Genomic DNA, 20,046 nt, shown 5'->3' on the forward strand with positions numbered 1-20,046 from the left:
AAATCAAATATGCAGAGAGAAACAAGCATTGAAAAAACAAGTTCATTGTTTAATTATTATTGAAGGTTGTGTAAAAACATTGTACATATTGTGGATTTGTTTGTGATCTACGCTCTTTTGAACATAACTTTTAGTGGAACATCACTTAACACAAGTCTTCTAATCCCATCTTGCACAAACACGCCAACGTCTCTACACATGACTCTGCAGATATCGCATACAGAAGGACAAAACACGATCTTGTAGTGATCTTCGTACTTGTCTATCTTGAACCAGTTACCAACAGTTGTCCTGCCTGGATTCCCTTCAACGCCACAAGTTCCAATGAACCATTGATTCGTCTTCTCGTCGACATTGTCTAAGTTCCAGACCGAAGTAGCTGAGAATTTGAAGTTCAGATCAGTTGAGACACGGATCACTTTTGATTTGTCTGACGGTGAGAATGTCAACGGCATGCCGTTTGAGACTTCAAACCGTTCTTGGATAACACTTTTAGGACAGGTTTTGTTTTCGGCTTTGGACATGGTTAGTCCGCCGCCGCGGCCGCGAACTACAGGCAAGATGTAGTACTTGGTGCCTGTTCTGAGACGTTGACCGTAGATGTCGGTTACTAGTTCAACCACGGCTTCGGTGGTGGCTCCACGGTGGCTGATGAAGACCGCTACGAGGAGGAAGATACAAAGAAGTGATGACATTTTTGGAAAGCTTTCTTTTAATGGAAACCTTTTTAGTATGAATTGAAAAGCTATGAGAACAGAGTTTCTATTTATAAGCCGTAAGCGTATCTTACAAAGTCAAAATCTTATCTGATTTTGATCTAAATACGCTGTATTATTAGACTACTAGTGGTATTCCGGCGCTACGCGCCGGGTTCATATGTTTTATTCTCTACTAATTTTCAAATGAATTCAATTTTTTTATCTATTCATTTGATAGTGGTTAGAGATAGTAGTTTATTACTTTATTTTGAAGTTGTTTATGTCAAAAATGAATAGTATAAGTGGTTTCACTGATCGATTCAATAAAAATAGAATAAATAGCTGATAACTGCACCAAAATAAATATAGTTGAACTTAAAACATAAAGTAAAATTGATGTTCCAAAAAAACATGTAAATGCATGTGTTTGTTTTTGTTTATGGGAAAGTTCACATGTATGACATAATGAAATTAAAATTTTGGAAAAAGATGACATAGAAAATTTAGTTCGTAGGAGATATAAATCTCCAAAGAAGATGCTTTTTCGCTGCTTGGAGTATTATTTTTATCGTAAAAGAGCGATGTAATTTTTTAATTCGTAGGAGATATAAATCTCACATATATTACTTATTTAAATTAATAATATGAACATTCCCTATATTTATGGTAATTAATACTTTCCATATTTTGTGAATTATAATAATTCTAATTTTTATGCAAACTATACTATACACTCCATTAAATTTAAATATTTTTTTTTCATGCATAGTATTATTTAACGATCGAACATGAATATATAAATAATTTTATTTTGAAAAAAAAATTATTATATTGTTTTTACATAATAATGATATCAGATCGTACATATTTTTAGATTTTTACTGGTTTTCTAGAATTTTTAATTAAAATTATTTTTACTAAATTTGAACCGGATTATACACAGGTCACTGGATCTATCGATTCACGGGTCTTTCGGATAAGAAAATCAAATAGTATAATAGAACAATTTTTTTAAAATTCAAATAGAAAAACTTGAAAATTATTATTTTAAAATAAAAGTTATAAACTCAATCGAATTTTATTAGAATAGTAAAAAGTTATCGGCGCTTTTAGAAAGCGGATCAAAATCTAGTTCTCTTATAAAGTAATAGCAGTGGTGGTATCTCTTAGTGATCTTGTTTGGATGACATATTATTGTAGACTTAATAACTCCCACTTAGTTGTTTGTAGAGGGGTGGGTGAGGTAACAGCTGAGTAGCTCATAATTGAGAGTTTGTGTTATTGTCTATTTATTGTGACCCTTTTTTGAAATATGCTAAGTTCTTATGAGGGCTTGTGGCAGCCCTAACGAAGAAGACCCATGGGTGAGCGGAGCCACTTATAGGTAAAATACATTGTGTTTGTAGGTTTGTTATATTTTCCTGTAAATTTTTATGCTATAGATTTCTCGTTATAATATATGCGGGACGTAGTCAAAAACACGTCAAAACACACACAAACGCACAAACATTAAACCAATATCTTTATGTGTACTTTTGAATGTTTCTAGTGACAGGGGAATGTAAACCCATGAAGAAAAAATCACAGAAGAATTGCAGGAACGTATTCAATGTTTCTAACAATATGAAAACAATAAGGAAGCTGTTTTGTAAATGCATATTGTTCTTCTCATGAAAAAGCTTGTCAATACAAAGCTGAGTCTGTAGAGATACATAGTGAAATAAACTAACAACAGTCGTTTGTCTCAAACATTTGCGGGGTCTCAGAGACAACATTTCGTAGCTATGTGCGTCTCTGTTTTAGATTCCTGGCCTGTGAAGTATGGAAAGATATCTGGTTGAAAAGGCTCTGGAGCTTTGACCTGAAAATTGATGAACAAAATATGAGACAAACAACAAACTATCTATGTAGATCTACGGTTCAAGTTGGTTACTCACAGAGACCATAAGCTTCTCCACAAGTGTCTGAGATAAGGACATTTGGTAGAGACGGTAAACTCAAGGCAGCCATTGAAGAACAACAGCCTGGAAGAAGATCAAAATCAAGCAAAGGACCACTGTGGAGTAACTCTAATGGAGAAATGTGCCAATCTCCCACATTTTCAGTATCTATATTATACATAAACCTGTGAGCGTGTGAGTTTGGTTTGGTGCAGGTGGGCAGAGTGATATACCCATTTAGATATATATTAGTATATAAAAATAGAATTTAACTAATCATATTATTAAAGTCTGACCTTTTCAAGATCTAAACGATTGCATTTTCAGCACTTTATCAATTGGCCCTTTGGTTGTGTCTTTCCCTTTTCCATCACTTTTCTCTTCTAACTGAGTGTGTCTTGTTGAGATGCACTGACAATCTGGTTCATCTCAGGTGTCCAGTCCAAAGAATAAACCTGTGAATCCACACATGTTAACGTTAAAAAGTTGGGATCTTTACCAAATCCTTCAAAAATGAAAACTATTCAAATCTTAAAGAACGTTCAGACTTAAACTCCAGACTTAAACTCCTACACTAAACACTTAATCACAAGCTACAAAACTCCATAAAGATGCATACTTGGATGAATAAAAAGATATACCTTGCAGTGGAGGAATAAAAAGATATATTTGCAGAATATATGTAACCAATGAGATGAAACTTCTCACTCACCTTTCTGGCAATAGTTTGAAACCAACAACCATTACTCGGTGGCAATAGTTCACATCCTGTAGTCCGTCTGTAAAAGCAGCTGCGTGGTGGGAGACAGCCATCGACATTGCGTCCCGAACAGCTCCCACATCTGTGTCTGAACTCTGAAGCTCTCTCCAGCTTCTACGCTGCCATTAACGTCCACGGCTTGGCCTCCGTGTCAGACCTCATCACTCAAAACTGCTTCTACAAAGATCTTGTCCTCTCATCACTGTAGAATATAGATAAACATAGAATGTATATATTAAAACATGTTTACAAAATATTTGAACCGGTTTATACCATTAAAAAAAAAAAAAATACAACACTAAACCTAATCTAGAGGCCGCCGTCTTCTTGTTGATCTCTCCACCGCTGGCAAACTTGAGCGTCATGCCTCCTCCTCCGCCTTTTCATCTCTCCTCTTCCGCTGTCTGTTCGTCCAGCTTCCTCCACCTCGCTTCCTCCACCTCGTGAATTCTCCGTCCTCCTCCATCAAGCTTCTCTGCCTCCTCCAACTTTCTTTACCAACACAAAAACAAATCGAAATCAAAACTCACACAAAGAGAGAGAGAGAGAGAGAGAGAGAGAGAGAGAGAGAGAGAGAGAGAGAGAGAGAGAGAGAGAGAGAGAGAGAGAGAGAGAGAGATGTAACCGTGACAGAGCCAGGCACGGGAGAGAGATAGAGAGAGATCCGGCATGGCAGAGAGGAGAGAGGAGACCGGTGGTGGCTCTCGCCTTCTCTAGAGCGAGGCATGTGAGAGAGAGAGATCCGGCATGGCAGAGAGGAGAGAGGAGACCGGTGGTGTCTCTCGTCTTCTCTAGAGCGAGGAACGGGATAGATCGAGAGAGAGAGAGAGATCCGGCATGGCAGAGAGGAGAGAGGAGACCAGTGAAATCGGATAAAGAGAAAAAACAAAAAAAACGTAACCAATTAAGCGCCGACACGTGGCGACATATGCCCACCCCTAAAGAAGGACGTGGCTGCAGGAGGTGGGAGAAAACTCTCCTTTATTATTATAGATTAGTTAGTGGCCGAGCATTAAATAATCTCTTTGACGTGAGAGGTTTTGCGTCGTTTACACTACGGTCAAACAAAAGCTTCACGAGTCACACGGCGTCATGTTTCAATCATCCCTGACGTAATCCTTTTTTTCTTCACCGACAAAAGTTTACGTTGTCTAGCAGTTAAGAGTGCCATGTTTTACTAACACAGAAACCAGACCAAACCCAAGATTAAACCGGGTTTTCTGGTATTTCCTACAAACTATATAAGACCAAACCTAAGAGTAAACTTGTCAGAGATCAAATTTCGATTTCAACATGTAGAAACAAAGCTTGTAGCAAAACACAAACCGGGGTTTCTGGTATATCTTAAAAAGCAATATGCATCAATATTTTAGGCTTGATCTGGAATATTATGTAGCAGCCAGTTACAAGACATGCATAAATATTAATCCATATATTCTTCTTATAACTCAGTTTGTCTCCTCGTTATACTTTAACTTTTAGAAGATGTATTTAAAAAATATTATCCGGATTAACCAGATTAATCCGGTTTAACATTGCCTAGTAATAAAGTTGTTGGAAATTATATTTAATAATAAAAACATGCAAATTCTAATGTTTATGCATGGTTTGGAGTTTAATCATCTATCCAGACGAACATTTGAAGCTTACATTATTTTGAAAACTTATGAATCCAAGAAATTGCTTTAAAATAAGGAAAGTAAGTATAATGCTGTATAAAGTATTACAAAATCAAATCTCCTATCATACTGTATAAAGTATTACAAAATCAAATTTCCTATCATACATAAGCATACAAGTCATCGTACTCCTAATACACTCCTGACATGATATCTTACTAAATATTATCTTTATCTAACTACAAGCTATTTTTTTGCAATTACTTTCAAAATATGGAAAGTTTCTAATTACCACTCAATATTTGTATATTCACTTAAATTACCCTAAATTTTAATAGTTTTCCTTTATTCATTGAACTTAGTATTTTTCGGATGTTTTTCATATGGTAAATTTTTTTGTATATATATATAAGGATTAACAAATAGAACCGAGAAAGAATAAACAAAAACATATTGCATAACATAAAAGTCTTGAGAAATTGTGTTTGTTGGTCTTGTCCGATGTTCAATTCCGAAGAAGAGCAACCCCGTGCGAAGAAGAGGAAGGAAGAGGCAGAACGGTCTCTGGAATCGTGCTTGACAGATGATTTGGTTCTGAACTGCGTGGCTAGAGTCTCGAGATCAGATCTCGCGACCTTATCTTTGGCCTCCAAGAGCTATCGCTCTCTAGTAGCGTCGCCTGATCTCTACAAGATCCGATCGCTGATTGGTCGCACCGAAACACACATCTACGTATGCGTACGAACCCCAGGTCCCGACCCGACACTAGGCTGGTATATCCTCCGCCGTAGCGAAACCTCGTCTGGTCTGATTCCAATCCCTTCCTCCTCCTCCTCCGCTCTCCCTCTGGAAGGATCCTCAGTGGTGGTTCTGGACTGGGGGATTTACGTAATCGGTGGATTTATTATTACAAAGGGAGAGGAGAAGCGCACTGGGAATGTATGGCTATTGGATTGTCGGACTCACACTTGGCGACGTGTCCCTTCCATGGGAGTAGGTCGAGCCTACGGGGCAGCTGGCGTTGTAGACGGGAAGATTTACGTGTTCGGAGGATATGATGTCGTCGATGATCATTGGGGACAAGTGTTCGACCCGAAGACTCAGACTTGGGATACTTTGCCGATGCCGAAAGTCAACAATAAGAATATCCACGACAGTTTTGTGAGGGATCATAAGGTTTACGCGGTGGATGGAATGGATAGAACCTATTACTACTCGCCGAGGGAAGGTAAATGGGGAAGTGGGAACCGTGGTGAACAGAAAGGAAGCCGAAGGGATTGGTGTATGGTTGATAACTTGATTTATTGTCTTAGTAGAAACGGGACTGTGTTTTGGTGTGAGCCGGATGAGTTGGATTTGCTTCGTGGTGAGGAGATGATGAATACAAAGGAGGTCAAGGGTTTAGGCTCCTCTCTGAAAACGAGTCTCTTGCTTTCAAGAGTTGTCCACGTTGGTGACCAGATCCTACATCGTTGGGAACAAACTAAGATCAGGAATGGACATCCTCCAAATAAGAAGAGCAAGCTTGGTAGAATCGGAGAGTTGGAAGATTTAATTCCAGGTGCCAGACTGATCAACTCTGGTGGTGGCAACATTGTGCTCTTCTGGGATCACTTGTCGATGGATAGTCTTGAGATTTGGTGTGCGGAGATTTCCTTGGAGAGACGCCAAGGCGATGAGATTTGGGGCAAAACTGAGTGGTCTAGTGTTGTCATGACCTTTGAACCTTGGCCAAACCACTACAAGGTTTTGCATTCTGTTTCTGTCACTCTCTGAACCTACTTGTTTTTTTTTTTATCTTCTGTTAATTTTGAATTTGATTTTCCGGTTCTAATAGTTCATTTACTTCACATTTGTGTATTCTGCAGTTTTGTATCTCCCCAAGATTTGCTAATTTCGTGCTAGTGTAACTGTTTGCTCTTTTTTTTTTTCCTTTTTTCTTGTGGCCTTTAATGATAAGAGGCCCCCTTCACCATCATCCTATTTTTATCGTCATACATCGGAGAGTCCCAATGTTAAGAGAAAAGTTGAAAGAGCCTTTGGTCTCTTCTACGTCTTGAGAAAGAGAACTCGTGGGGGAGAGATTTATATGGAGATTTTGAAAACTGAAGATTCATGTGGCCATTGATAGGAACAAATACCAATTGGCTCAGCAGAAGTTCGAGCTACTTTCAGCAGTGGAAGCGGTCGTGTGGCTGGATGCATGGTGAACGAAGGGAAGTTTGTCAAAGATTGTGGTATCAGGGTGATCCGGAAGGGTAAGACTGTACATGTCGGTGTCCTTGATTCTCTTAAGCGAGTTAAAGAAAATGTGAAAGAGGTAAACGTTTTCCTAACCCACAATTTTTATGTTAAGAGTGATCATAAACCATCAACGTCCATCTTACACCCTAAGATACGTTCCAAATCCAGTCCAAATTTGTACTTTTAGACTTTGTTGCTTCGTCAATATAAACTTCTCTCTGGTTATTATTGTTCTAGGTGAGTGCTGGATTAGAATGTGGTATCGGTATGGATGACTAAGACGACTGGATGGAAGGAGACACCGTCTAGGCCTTTAAAACGTGGTTCAAAAGAGGATTCGACCAGATAAGAGTTAAAGCTAAAAAGACAAGAGCCTTGTTTAAGCTCGTTTCAGCAAATCTTTTGCAGACGCCGTAATCGACTTGATGAGTTCTTCATCGTCACCCTGCAACGCGGCCTCGAGCGTAACCCTAGCATGGTCAATGGCAACTTGAGCATTCACAAGATTCTGTAGTGTCAGAGCGGCTTCGTCCCTCGTGGAAAGCTCGTTTACTCCGAATTCAATGTCGACGACATCACCACCGGCGGCTCCCGCGGCTCCAGGTACGGCTTGGACATCAATCATGGCTACGCCTCCTCCAGCTGCGTTGTCGACGACGGCTACGCCTCCAGCACCGATAATGACTCCACCGCCTTCAACCTCAGGGTCTTCGTCGAGTTCTTGAACGAGAGCGTTCTACTCAGTGACCTCGTCGGCTTCTTCCGCATGCTCCTCTTGATTCGGCTCAGCATCTGCAGCAGTAAAGATCTGACAGTCAACCCCGAGTTGTCAGACTTCGACGCGTAGAGCGTTCAAGAACTCGACGAAGACCCAGAGGTTGAAGGCAGTGGAGCCATTATCGGTGCTGGAGGCGTAGCCGTCGTCGAGCAGCTGGAGGAGACGTAGCCATGATCGATGTCCAAGCCGTACCTGGAGCCGCAGGAGCCGCCGGTGGTGATGTCATCGACATTGAATTCGGAGTAAACGGGCTTTCCACGAGGGACGAAGCCGCTCTGACACTACAGAATCTTGTGAATGCTCAAGTTGCCATTGACCATGTTAGGGTTACGCTCGAGGCCGCGTTGCAGGGTGATGATGAAGAACTCATTAAGTCGATTACGGCGTTTGCAAAAGATTTGCTGAAAGAAGCTTAAAGATAGAGAAATCTTGCTTTCTCGGCAAGGTCTCGTTCATCCATGGTTGATAGAAGAAGTCTCTCTCTGTACGTAGTAATGGATCTGTGTTATTATATACTGGCGGTTAAGAAACTATTGGTATCTCTCCCGTGCTTCGCACGGATCTGACGAGTCAGTGACTAACCAAACACGAGTATATCACGTGTTGTGGGTCTTATGAAAGGGGTTTATATCTAACGAAAAAGTTATTGAAGGAATTATTACTAAAATTCTCTAAGAGCAACATTATTGGCAGTCGATGAAGGCAAACCAGATAGATCAAACCCCATACTTTGGCAGTCGGGTTTCTACGCAAGAAGACAGTTCCGAAGACGAGTATAGCGTTTAGTTGCATCACTAACCATCCCAAATGTTTCTTCCTGTGCTTCAAGATCTTGGGACGAGGCTTCGGTTGCAGACATATACCTTTGTTTTCTTCTATGAGCCTTGACATACCATCATAGATGGTTCCAATGCAGAATGTGACCAAGAGGTAAATAAGAAGTCTGAGCCAGTAGTATCCAGAGTCAAGAATAGTCCCTTTCTGTAGCGTTGAAATGGGTTAAAATAGACCAATAAAACCTCTAGAACAGAACAAAGAGTACTTACGTATTGTGATATCTCCGCAACATCTTGTCAGCAAGTCGAACTCTTGCTGAATACCAAATAGTTTCTCCACAGTTAACGTGCCAATCAAGTTATCGTCTTGTGTCACATAAGCCTGTAAAAAATAACCAGATTCAGAGAAGAAAACACACTGTATAAATAGCTAAGATCCAAGACAAGTTATAAAGTTGTAACTTGTGACCTTTTTATTTATATAAGTTGAACAATAGGTACTTAATTTTATAAAGTTGACCAACTGTTGACTTTTTCTATCAAGTTAAAAGGATGTGTATACGTTACTAACAGCTGTTCCAAAGGAGAGTTTGGTTTTGTGGCCGTTAAGAAGAACGGTGCCGGAGAGGAACGCGTTTGCGGCTAGGCGGCTAGCAAGAGCGTCGAAGGGCCCATGAGAGCCGTAAGAGTTCCCGGTTCGGCGTAACCGGTGAGACCTTCAAGAACGTTTCGAGTCTCACCATCTCCCATAGTCACCATCACCGTCAGATCTTGCCACGTAAGCCTCGCAGACACATCTCCGACGAACTCCGTTGGAGCTTCTTTTCTCCATATAGCTTCACTCAACGGACTTAACTCTTGAAAGTAGGGGAGCATTTTACCAAAAAAAATTGATGTAGTTGCGGCACAATGCTAAACTGTGATGCAGCAAGATGGTTCTTGTTACTACCGAGTAGAAAAATAAATTTATAAGTAATTATCTTAGACAAATTTCTATAGCTAACACACACAAATTTCTTTTCGCTCAAGTTACATTGTGATTTGGTATTGCATGCCAAGTGAAACTTTCTTGAAGTGTGTAGTCAAACACTTTGAAAAACTCATAAACTCTACCATCTGCGAGCTCCACCATTGGTTCGTGTAGCAATATAGTTTCTCAGAGAAGGAGACTGTGTAAGACCATCTGGTGCAACTGTCGTGTTCTGAGTACCATTCTTCTGCTTCATCCTTCTTCTTGCTACGTAGCCTCTAACCCAAGGAGTTACATCCTCGTTGGTCTTAATCATGATGAAGAAAATGATGCGGTAGATGATGATCATGCTGAGAATCACACTGAGGTTAATCCATTTTGATCGGTGCAAGTTGATTTGGAAGACGTTCTCAAGAACGTATTCACCTGGAATCTTGAAAGCACTACCTTGGCTGTCAAACATCAAGCCTCTCAGATCATTCTGGTATTGACCCTGAACATCAAGCAAAACAAACGGTTATGGTCACATGATGATTGAGCTGATATGTAACGTTTCAATGTCATTACTTGTAACGCCCAGAAGTGGAAGCTAATGTATGACATTGGATAACGCCAGAAAATTTTTGGGATGTCATTTGGTAGCCTGAAGAATCCAGAAACCAGCATGAAGATCCCCTGAAACAAAAGTACAACGGAGCAGATTCAAGAAGAGCTTCTCTTCTACTTTTATAAGATACATATGATGAAAGTGAACGTGGAAGCACCTGAATACCAGCTCCAATGATGATACCCATGAGGAAGTTGGGAACAATACTAGCTATCGCCATCATCAAGCTCTCCACAACGGTGACACTTGCATAGAGGCAGAGAACAAAGAAGAGATAGTGAGTGAATCCTGGATGCAGACCCACCATGAAGTAACAAATTGTCCCGGAGATGAAAGTTATGATGATCAAGAACGGTGTTGCGGCTAATGTGTTGGCTATCACAAACGCAGCTACTCCATAGTGACCGTTAAGTCTCTCTCTTTGGAACACCTGCAAATAGTTTCAGTTTAACAAAACACTTTGGTTCATGCAAGAGACCTGCATGGTGATGGGGTAATAACTAACCTTCATGTCTTCAACAAAAGAAGGAAACCCACCAATAGACATGAACGTTACAAAACCAAAGACGAAAGACGCACATGAACCTCGTGCCTGATATAGTCAGAGGTTAGATTATAAAGACATCATCTCAAAGTTTGAGTTTGCTCCTCAATATATGATCTTAGCAAATTAATTACCAGGATGGCGCTGTAGCTAGTCCCAACTTTCCAATAGATAGTTCCAATGCAGAAAGTGACCAAGATGTAAATAAGAAGTCTGAGCCAGTAGTATCCAAAGTCTCTTGACATGTTGATGAATGATCGTTTGGTTAAAGTGTAGGTCTGTAGAAGGAAACTAGCTTGGCTGCCTCCAGAGTCAAGAATAGTCCCTTTCTGTAGTGTTGAAACGGGTTAAAAGAGACCAACAAAAATTTCTAGAAAAGAAACAAAGAGTACTTACATATTGTGATATCTCTTCAACCTTAGCCTTTGTAGTATAATAGTAGTCAGAAGTGTGGTAATAGTCAACCAAGACTCTAATAGCTTCTGTTGTGGTAATCTTCTCTAGTGGATCATCGCTTGCTTCAAACTGAGAAGTAGAATAACAAGTTTATCATCAAATAAGAATTCAAGAAAATTGAAAGAAGTTAATGTTCAGTACCCTTAGCTTCATAGAACCTTTCAAAGTGGCTCTAACTTTGTCAAAGTCTGAGTTAACACATCTCAGGAAATGATCAGAAGGGTTCCTTAAAGCAGGACATGGAAACCCAGCTTGTGCAAAGAACTGCATTCATAAAACCAAAAACATGGATTAGTTTTAAAGATTTTCTTCAGAGATGGATTGCTTTAGCTGTTACTTGCCTCATAAGCTTCAGAAGCTTGACCAAAGTAAACAGTTTTGCCACCAGAGAGAAGATACAACCGATCAAACAACTCGAAAACCTCACTACTCGGTTGATGGATCGATGCAATCACCGTCCTTCCATCTCGTGACAGCGCACGTAATGTCTGAGTAACAAAGAAAGCAGAAGCACTGCACAGAGAAAAAAAAACAAGCAGTTAGGTTAAAACTAGTTTTGTATAACCCTAAAACAGAACATTGTTTGAAACCTTTTACCTGTCAAGACCACTTGTTGGCTCATCAAGAAAGAGTAAACGAGGTCTCATGAGAATCTCAAGAGCAATACTAACTCTTCTCTTCTCTCCACCACTAATCCCACGTAAATGCCAGTTTCCTATAACAGTATCTGCACAGTCCTGAAGACCCATCTCTATGATTGTCCTCTCCACTAAGGCACGTTTGTCCGACCGCAACATCTTGTCAGGAAGACGAACTCTTGCTGAATACCAAATAGTCTCTCTCACAGTTAACGTGCCAATCAAGTTATCGTCTTGTGTCACATAAGCCTGTAAATAATGATCAGATTCAGAGAAAACACACACAATATAAATAGCTAAGATCCAAACTCCAAAAACATTCTTATATTTGTAGCCTTTTTATTTATATAAAGTTTTAAAATAGGACTTAAGTTGACCAACTGTTAAGACTTTTTATATGAAGTTAAGAGATTACTAACAGCTGTTCCAAAGGAGAGTTTGGTTTTGTGGCCGTTAAGAAGAACGGTGCCGGAGAGGAACGCGTTTGCGGCGAGGCGGCTAGAAAGAGCGTCGAGCATAGTGGATTTTCCGGAGCCGGAAGGGCCCATGAGAGCCGTGAGAGTTCCCGGTTCCGCGTAACCGGTAAGAACTTCGAGAACGTTTTGAGTCTCACCATCTCCCATAGTCACCATCACCGTCAGATCTTGCCACGTCAGCCTCGCCGACACATCTCCGACGAACTCCGTTGGAGCCTTTTCTCTCCATATAGCTTCACTCAAAGGACTTAACCCACCTACCGGAAAATTCCCTCCGGTGGCCGGAACCGGTACGGTGGTTTGTTGTCTGCTTGCTTCTATCTCCATTAAGTAACCAAAACAGAGGAAACTGAAAAGTGGGTTTTGTCTAGAAAATGGAAAAGGTGTGAACTTTGAATAAAAAGTATAGTTATCAGATTAAGTAGGAGAAGTTCAGGAGAAGAGAGCTTAGTGTAACAGAGTCGTGGGAAAGTTGCATGAATAACAAACTTGGACTCGTTTCTATTCTCATGAACTCCAAAGACTGAAACAGACCAAACACTTGTTCTTCTTTTTTATTTATTTGTTTTTAACAAAACTTTCTTGATCTGAACAACAAGAAACGAGATAGTTATGAAGACAGCAAATAGATGGTTGGGAGAAGGATTGAATGAAAAAATGAAGATAGAGAAAGATGTGGTGAATTTTCCAATTGTTGCAGCATTTAATGTAGTCGGATAGTCGATGGATGGTTGCATTAAGTATCAATAGACCGGCCCAAATTTTATAATTTTTTGGTTTTAGAAATATAGTCTTTCCGTTTCATAAATTTACATATTCAAGAGAATAAATTTGTTTTAAAAAGATTTATTTTTTACTTTTTCAATGAATATTTTATTAATTAATTGTAAACTTCAAAAACTTAATTGTACTTATTGAATTTTTATTATAAAAAAAATAATCACAAATTATGTAAATTTAGTGTGTTTTATTAAAATGTGTGAAAAATCCAAAATATGTAATATTTTGAAACGGATGAAGTATTTGTTTAGATGAGTAAACATGGTTTTATATCTTATTTAATGGTAATGGAAATGGTTAGAAAGATTAATCTTTAATCATCTTGCAAAGGTTGTTGGCTTGTTGCCTGTTGGTTTAATTGACAGTGACTACCCTCATGATTATGGAGTACTTACTGCGGCTTTCATCATCCTGCTAAAAATGTAGGTGTGGAAGTAGGAATACAAGAAATCAAATGAAAAACATGTATATAGAAATAAAATGCAGAAATATTGTTTGACAGAAAAGTGCCGAAATATTAGAAAAGAGTACGAGTCAATTGTTGATTTGTTGGTACTTGTTTTGTTAATAAGGACCCTTAGTGACATTCTATGTACGTCCAGGTGTCATTAATGATCAATTCAATAAAATAACGAAGTAAAAATAATTACTGGAAACCAAACATTGATAAGTTTTGTATTTTGGGTTTATAATATGTTAACAAATTGGTATAAAATTCAAAAGATAGTTTATCTTGGGTTTCACTTGACTAGATATTATACAATATATATAACTTTTCTTGTTAAATCTAACAATTTTTACAAATAACCTTTTTACTATGGGGGTATGTGATAGTTTTGATAAACAGTTTAATTCCTCTGGTAGTGTTAAATATATTATTTTAAGAGAAATCAGATTCATATTTCAATGAATTTCCTTTTCATATAATTTAAAACACAAAATATATAGTTTTTGTTTTCCAAATATTCATATTGGGCTAAGACGTTGAATGAAAGTTATATTGGTTATTGTATAAAATATTCTATTGGGATAAAAAAGTGTGACAAAATTAGCTTGGCCCAATATGGCCCAAGGATAACTAAACGGACTAATAGAAACAGTACAGAAAATGAGGAAGACGACAAAAAGAAAAACCGAACACGTGACTCAATCTAATGGAACCACCACCTTCACGTGGGAGACTCAAAGACTCAAAGTAAACAAAAGAAAAGACAAAGATAAAGGAAGAATACAAAACAGAAACCGCGATAGTGCGACGCAGTTTTCTCGACACGTGGCGATAAGATAGACCATTATTACTGTCTTCACTTCCACTACGCTACATCACACACTCTTTGGTTTTGTCAACTATAAATGATGTTCGCATTGTGCAACGACTTTAAGCTCACAGTTCACGTAACGTAACGCACGATAGTAAAATATTAATCTAATTGTCTTTTTAATATAATTGTCAGAGACTATTAACTATTCTTATGGAAGTTAGATAAGAGAGCTTGTTCATCAATGTTGGTATTATGATATCATCTAATTATCATGTTTTTTTTTTTGAACTTAGATCTAATTATCATGTTCATATATTGGATATTCAGAAATACTTAAGTTATTCAAAGTTCTTATAGAACTTTTTGGCTCATGTATATCACTAATAAATTGGATATATTCAGGAATACGTAAATCATTTTATCTAAGAAACACCACACTAATACGCTTCTATTTTTATAGTATGTGAAGTGCCATAGTAGATTTAATTTGTAAATTTTTTTTAAAAAAATACTATTATTAAGTAAAATATTGTAACTTCGATATTTTAATTCAGCAAAAATAGTCTTCGAAAGATAATTTTATAGCAGTTGACAAAAAAAATATTTCCTTTGTTTCAAAAAGATACATATTTTAGATTTTTTACGCATATTAAAAAAACACATTAAAAATTGATTGTAAATATATTATTTTTTGTGAATAATAATTTTTCATAATTTTTAGCCAATAGAAATCCAATAAACACCATTAACTTTTTTGAAATTTACAAATTTTCACTAAATAATACATTGAAAAGATAAAAAAAATATTTTTTGAAAAAAAAATATTTTTTAAAAAATGTAAATTTTTATGAAACGAATGGAGTAATTTTATAGCAAAACCAAAGATAATATATTTTGTTTTTGTCTTTTTTTTTTAAGAAAAGAGAATATACCTAAAATGAGATAGGGGAAAGAGATAAATCAACAACAAAAAGCTGCTGATAATTAAAAGGTAAATGGCAAACAAATTAAAATAGATTATTAGGTAAGATAAGCGTGAAAGGGAGAGAGAAGCTTTTGGTCGTGTTTGTTTTCTTCCTTTCATTTTTTTCATTAAATAGAAGCAAACCATATTCCAAAACCTTCACTCTGCTACAACTTCTTTCTTCCTTTTTTTTACAAAGATTGTCCATAGACAATTTGTTTGGTTGTTTGTTCAAGCAGTTGTTTCTGTAACTAGTTTCTGTAACTAGTTTCTGTTTTATTTTCTTCTTTCTAGGCCGTTCTGGTATTTAGCTTTTTCAAAATTTCAAGGAACAAGAAAATCTATGTTTGTTGGTTGGAGGGATCTTACAAATTTTCTTAGCTTCTAGATTCTGAAAAAGTTTAAAACTCAATATCATAATCTAAAACAGAGAGGCCGAGAGAGACAATGTGGTGGTCATCATCGTCGGAAGCAAGATCAAACCTGGAGAGGCTTATTGGAGGAATTACTCCAAAGCCCCCTTCTTTCTCTCTATCACAGGTACAAGTCATGTTTCCATTTCCACTATAACCTTTAGAGAATCCCCTTAAAGCATATTCTCATGTTTATTTTTATTTTTTGTGCACAATATATCCTCATGTTTTCAACTATACTTTTTACACAATTGAATTCTTGTATTTAAAAAATAATATTTTATTTTCACAAAAAAGAGGTATTCATGGCGCTTAGTGTAGTTTTCTTTCTCCACGTGGAAACTAGCGACAGCAAATCGTGTATTGAAAGCGATACTATATAATAATAAAAGATTAAAAAATATTTTATACTGAAACTGGTTTGAATATTCAAGATGCGTAGGTAAATACTCTGAATGTGTCTTGTTCATCTCTATATCATTAGCCGACTGTCTCTTTCAGCAATAATTGTCATTAAATTTGTGACAAATAACATGTGGTATTATTAAATACTTTTGTTGAAATACAATGCTTCGTAGTGGGTATAATAATTAGCATTATTAACAAAAAAAAATTAGCATTATCACTAAACACATGGAAGGATTGAACTGTTGATAAGCTACTAGTAGAAGTTTGATCATTTTGTTGTTGATTTACAGAGCTCCGAGAGTGATTTGAATAGTTTATGGACACAAGAGAGCAAAGATGAAACTGAGTATTTCAAGCTTAGTGATCTTTGGGACTGTTTTGATGAGCTAAGTACGTATGGACTTGGATCAAAGGTTGATTTGAACAATGGCGAATCCGTTATGCAATACTATGTTCCATATCTATCCGCCATTCAAATCTATACTAGCAAAGCTCCAGCCATTTCCAGGTAAATGGTGGGGAACGACAAGAGTGTTTTATGAGTTACTAGTTTTGACGAGTGAATAACCTAGGTTTGCTTCAGGAACCAAAGCGAGGTGGTTGATTGTGAGAGTGAATGTTGGAGTGATGATAGTGAGACTGAGAAGTTTTCAAGGTCTATGAGCAGTGGTTCTAGCAAAGTATGGGACTCTGTTTCTGATGATTCAGCTTATGAACTCGATGGCATTTCTTCTCCAATGCAAGATAAGCTCGGTTACGTTGAGTTTCAGTACTTTGAATCAGCTAAACCGAACTTGCGAGTTCCTCTTACCACCAAGGTCTTCATTTCTAGTGATCATATGTTCTTTATTGTGCTTAACCAACCTAACAACTTAGACAAAATCTCTCTTGTTTTGTTTTGTTTTGTTTTAGGTTAACGAATTGGCTGAGAAGTATCCAGGACTTATGACTCTAAGGAGTGTTGATTTGTCTCCAGCAAGTTGGATGGCCATTGCTTGGTAAGTATCAAGTGCAAGTGTTTTTGGGCCTTGAGCCTTGATGATGATAAAGTCCTGAATTTTTGTTACTGGTATAGGTACCCTATATACCATATTCCATCTCGGATGACTGATCAAGACTTAACAACGTGTTTCTTGAGTTATCATACACTTTCTTCGGCCTTACAAGGTATATACTATATTGTAATGAAATTCTTAGCTTAAAAGACATGTATCTTGGTACAAAATGTTGAAACATCTAGCTTTTGATGTTCGATTTCATTAGGTGATTTGGTTGAGGGTGATAATGAGAATAACAAAACCATGGAAGAAGAAGCAGTGCCTTGTGATGATGAACCAGTGGTGACGAAGAGACTTCCTTTGGCTCCTTTTGGTTTAGTTACTTACAAGCTGCATGGAGGTTTGTGGGGGAATCAAGAATCTTGTGACCAAGAACGGCTAATTTATCTTGGAAGTGCAGCGGAGTCATGGATGAAGCAGCTTAACGTTCATGATCACCATGACTACACCTTTTTCTCTATGAACAAGAGCTTGTAGGTCCAAATAACAATAATATTCTGATTCTAGTTGTTTTCTCGTGTATATATAGCAAACTCGTCAATGTAGAGGTTTCTTTTCCTAATGTTGTACCCATGGAAAATAAATAACTTGGGTTTTGTTTTTTCGAGTGTACATCGATGGTTTCTGTTGTAAGAGACTCTGGGAATGATACTTAGAGCATCTCCAATGGTGTTCCCACCATTGGAGTCCTTAAGTGTATTATACTATTTTTTTTTTTTTTAAGTTAAGGATTCTAATGAAATTTGTATGTCCAATAGTGTTACCATGAATGGAATCCTTAAGAATAAAAAATTAATAAATTTTAAAACATGGGAAATAAGATAATTTTTTTTTAATATTTATTTATTACATGATTAAACATATAAAATGACAATAATTATTAATTTTCATCTCCAAATTTGTTCCAAATATTCTCAATTAAATCATTCTTCAATTGATGATGTATTTCCGACTCGCGAATCTGAATCCGAGTGGCACGCATTTCATTGATGCTTGGAGGGATGTCGGTACCACGAGACTTATGCACCCGTGAACTGCTGGCTACATCTTCTTCTTCAAATTCAGATGGATCGTACTGAGTGCCGTATCCATCTCGTTCATTTTCGACTATCATATTGTGCAGTATGATACATGCTCTCGTTGTCATCCCTATCTGTTGCTGATCCCATGAAAGAGCTGGGTTTTTCACAATCGCAAATCGAGCTTGTAAAACTCCAAAAGCCCGCTCCACATCTTTCCGGGTTGATTCTTGAAGTTTAGCAAATAACTCTGCTTTTGGACCTTGAGGTAGTGAGATAGATTGGATAAATGTTGACCAGTTTGGATAAATACCGTCCGTGAGGTAGTACGCCAAATTATACATGTGTCCGTTGACCACGTACTCTACCCTCGGAGCCCGACCTTGAATAATGTCATCAAAAACAGGAGACCGATCGAGGACATTAATATCGTTTAAGGTACCTGGTAGACCGAAGAAAGCGTGCCATATCCAAAGATCTTGTGAAGCTACTGCCTCTAACACAATTGACGGTTTTGTTGATCCCCGGGTGTACTGTCCTTTCCAAGCCGTTGGGCAATTTTTCCACCTCCAATGCATACAGTCGATGCTTCCTACCATCCCCGGAAACCCGCGTATCTCTCCAATATGGAGTAGTCGCTGAAGATCCTCTTCTGTCGGTCTTCGTAGATACTCATTACCAAATAACTGAATTATTCCTTCATTAAAATGCTTTAAACACGAAATGGCCGTGCTTTCACCAACTCTGAGATATTCATCAACCGCGTCAGCTGCAGAACCATAAGCAAGGAGACGAATGGCGGCTGTACATTTTTGTAGTGGTGAAAGACCAAACCTCCCCGTGGCATCTCTTCTTTGTTGAAAGAATGGAACGTGTTCTGAGAGGCGATGGACAATACGCAAGAATAATTCTTTGTTCATACGAAAACGGCGTCTGAATAAATACGGCGGAAATGTCGCATCTTCACTGAAGTAATCATTCCATAATCGGTTGTGTCCGATTTCGCGGTCTCGTTCTATATAAGCGCGTTTCTTCGGCTTAGAGGGTTGGGATTCCAAAATGTTGATGTAGGTTTCATCTATGATATCGTCGATAATTTCGTCCAATCTTTCTTCAACTTCATCGGATGACGATGATGACATTTTTTTAGTATCTCCTGGAAAAAAATTATGGTTTGTTTAACTGAAAGAAAGAAATAAAAATTAAAATTTTAGTAGAAACAAAACATGATATTTTTTAATAATCCTTACTTTGATTCCTTTGAATTTTGCATATTGCTTCATAGATAATTAAAAATTCAAACTAAACATGTTTAAATTCATAGATAATAATTAACAAACGTTGATGATTTGTATTCAATCTAATGGAAACTAAGTATAGATCAAAATAAAACGTTGATGATTTGTATTCGATTAACCAAATGTTGATGATTATTTGTATTCAATATTATGGAAACTCAGAATAAAATGAAATTTGCTTGAACCAAGACGTTTAAAGAGACGATTTTACCTTCTCACCTTTCTACCTGTGCTATTTTGCTTGAACCAAGAAGTTTAAAGAGATTGAAAGAGTTAATAGAGAAGAGTTTGTTTGATTGAAAGAGAAGCATTCAGAATTTGATATACATTACAAGTAC

At 37.5% G+C, this 20,046-nt stretch overlaps 5 protein-coding genes across 13 annotated transcripts; 2 read left to right on the top strand and 3 right to left on the bottom strand.

The window, feature by feature from the left end:
- Nucleotides 1-28: 28 nt before the first annotated feature.
- LOC103868461 (kunitz trypsin inhibitor 5-like) lies at nucleotides 29-4,254 on the bottom strand. 7 transcript variants are annotated; one of them, XM_033277309.1, is made up of 4 exons: nucleotides 3,351-3,901; nucleotides 2,935-3,093; nucleotides 2,636-2,806; nucleotides 29-2,559 (listed from the first exon to the last, which is right to left on the bottom strand). In XM_033277309.1, exon 4 carries the CDS (start codon nucleotides 693-695, stop codon nucleotides 108-110), a length of 588 nt encoding a protein of 195 aa, XP_033133200.1. In that variant the 5' UTR covers nucleotides 696-2,559; nucleotides 2,636-2,806; nucleotides 2,935-3,093; nucleotides 3,351-3,901; the 3' UTR covers nucleotides 29-107. The 7 variants fall into 7 exon arrangements, with proteins under 7 accessions (XP_033133200.1, XP_033133199.1, XP_033133196.1 ...); XM_033277308.1 differs by having other exon boundaries at nucleotides 2,636-2,823; XM_033277305.1 differs by adding an exon at nucleotides 4,024-4,254 and having other exon boundaries at nucleotides 29-3,600; nucleotides 3,703-3,890.
- Nucleotides 4,255-5,271: 1,017 nt separating this feature from the next.
- Nucleotides 5,272-7,939, top strand: LOC103835936 (putative F-box/kelch-repeat protein At5g03000). Of its 3 annotated transcripts, XM_033277299.1 has the most exons (5): nucleotides 5,272-5,787; nucleotides 5,836-6,763; nucleotides 7,149-7,337; nucleotides 7,499-7,864; nucleotides 7,904-7,939. In XM_033277299.1, exons 1-4 carry the CDS (start codon nucleotides 5,519-5,521, stop codon nucleotides 7,538-7,540), a joined length of 1,428 nt encoding a protein of 475 aa, XP_033133190.1. In that variant the 5' UTR covers nucleotides 5,272-5,518; the 3' UTR covers nucleotides 7,541-7,864; nucleotides 7,904-7,939. The 3 variants fall into 3 exon arrangements, with proteins under 3 accessions (XP_033133190.1, XP_009110381.2, XP_009110382.1); XM_009112133.3 differs by having other exon boundaries at nucleotides 5,272-6,763; XM_009112134.2 differs by lacking the exons at nucleotides 7,149-7,337; nucleotides 7,499-7,864; nucleotides 7,904-7,939 and adding an exon at nucleotides 6,886-6,941 and having other exon boundaries at nucleotides 5,272-6,763.
- Nucleotides 7,940-9,768: 1,829 nt separating this feature from the next.
- Nucleotides 9,769-13,188, bottom strand: LOC103835938 (ABC transporter G family member 11). Its single transcript, XM_009112135.3, has 10 exons — nucleotides 12,450-13,188; nucleotides 11,990-12,279; nucleotides 11,734-11,905; nucleotides 11,534-11,656; nucleotides 11,333-11,461; nucleotides 11,071-11,265; nucleotides 10,898-10,984; nucleotides 10,550-10,822; nucleotides 10,353-10,460; nucleotides 9,769-10,278 (listed from the first exon to the last, which is right to left on the bottom strand). The coding sequence occupies exons 1-10, from the start codon at nucleotides 12,831-12,833 to the stop codon at nucleotides 9,925-9,927; spliced, it is 2,115 nt and encodes a 704-aa protein (XP_009110383.1). The 5' UTR covers nucleotides 12,834-13,188; the 3' UTR covers nucleotides 9,769-9,924.
- Nucleotides 13,189-15,465: 2,277 nt separating this feature from the next.
- On the top strand, nucleotides 15,466-18,085 carry LOC103835939. Its single transcript, XM_009112136.3, has 6 exons — nucleotides 15,466-16,052; nucleotides 16,624-16,841; nucleotides 16,917-17,151; nucleotides 17,246-17,331; nucleotides 17,409-17,500; nucleotides 17,597-18,085. Exons 1-6 carry the CDS (start codon nucleotides 15,960-15,962, stop codon nucleotides 17,866-17,868), a joined length of 996 nt encoding a protein of 331 aa, XP_009110384.1. The 5' UTR covers nucleotides 15,466-15,959; the 3' UTR covers nucleotides 17,869-18,085.
- A 143-nt stretch (nucleotides 18,086-18,228) lies between these two features.
- LOC103836279 (putative nuclease HARBI1) lies at nucleotides 18,229-19,732 on the bottom strand. The gene has a single exon (XM_009112521.3). The coding sequence runs from the start codon at nucleotides 19,550-19,552 to the stop codon at nucleotides 18,272-18,274; it is 1,281 nt and encodes a 426-aa protein (XP_009110769.2). The 5' UTR covers nucleotides 19,553-19,732; the 3' UTR covers nucleotides 18,229-18,271.
- Nucleotides 19,733-20,046: the final 314 nt, after the last annotated feature.

Source organism: Brassica rapa, chromosome A08 (assembly GCF_000309985.2).
Source record: "Brassica rapa cultivar Chiifu-401-42 chromosome A08, CAAS_Brap_v3.01, whole genome shotgun sequence".
NCBI lineage: Eukaryota > Viridiplantae > Streptophyta > Magnoliopsida > Brassicales > Brassicaceae > Brassica > Brassica rapa.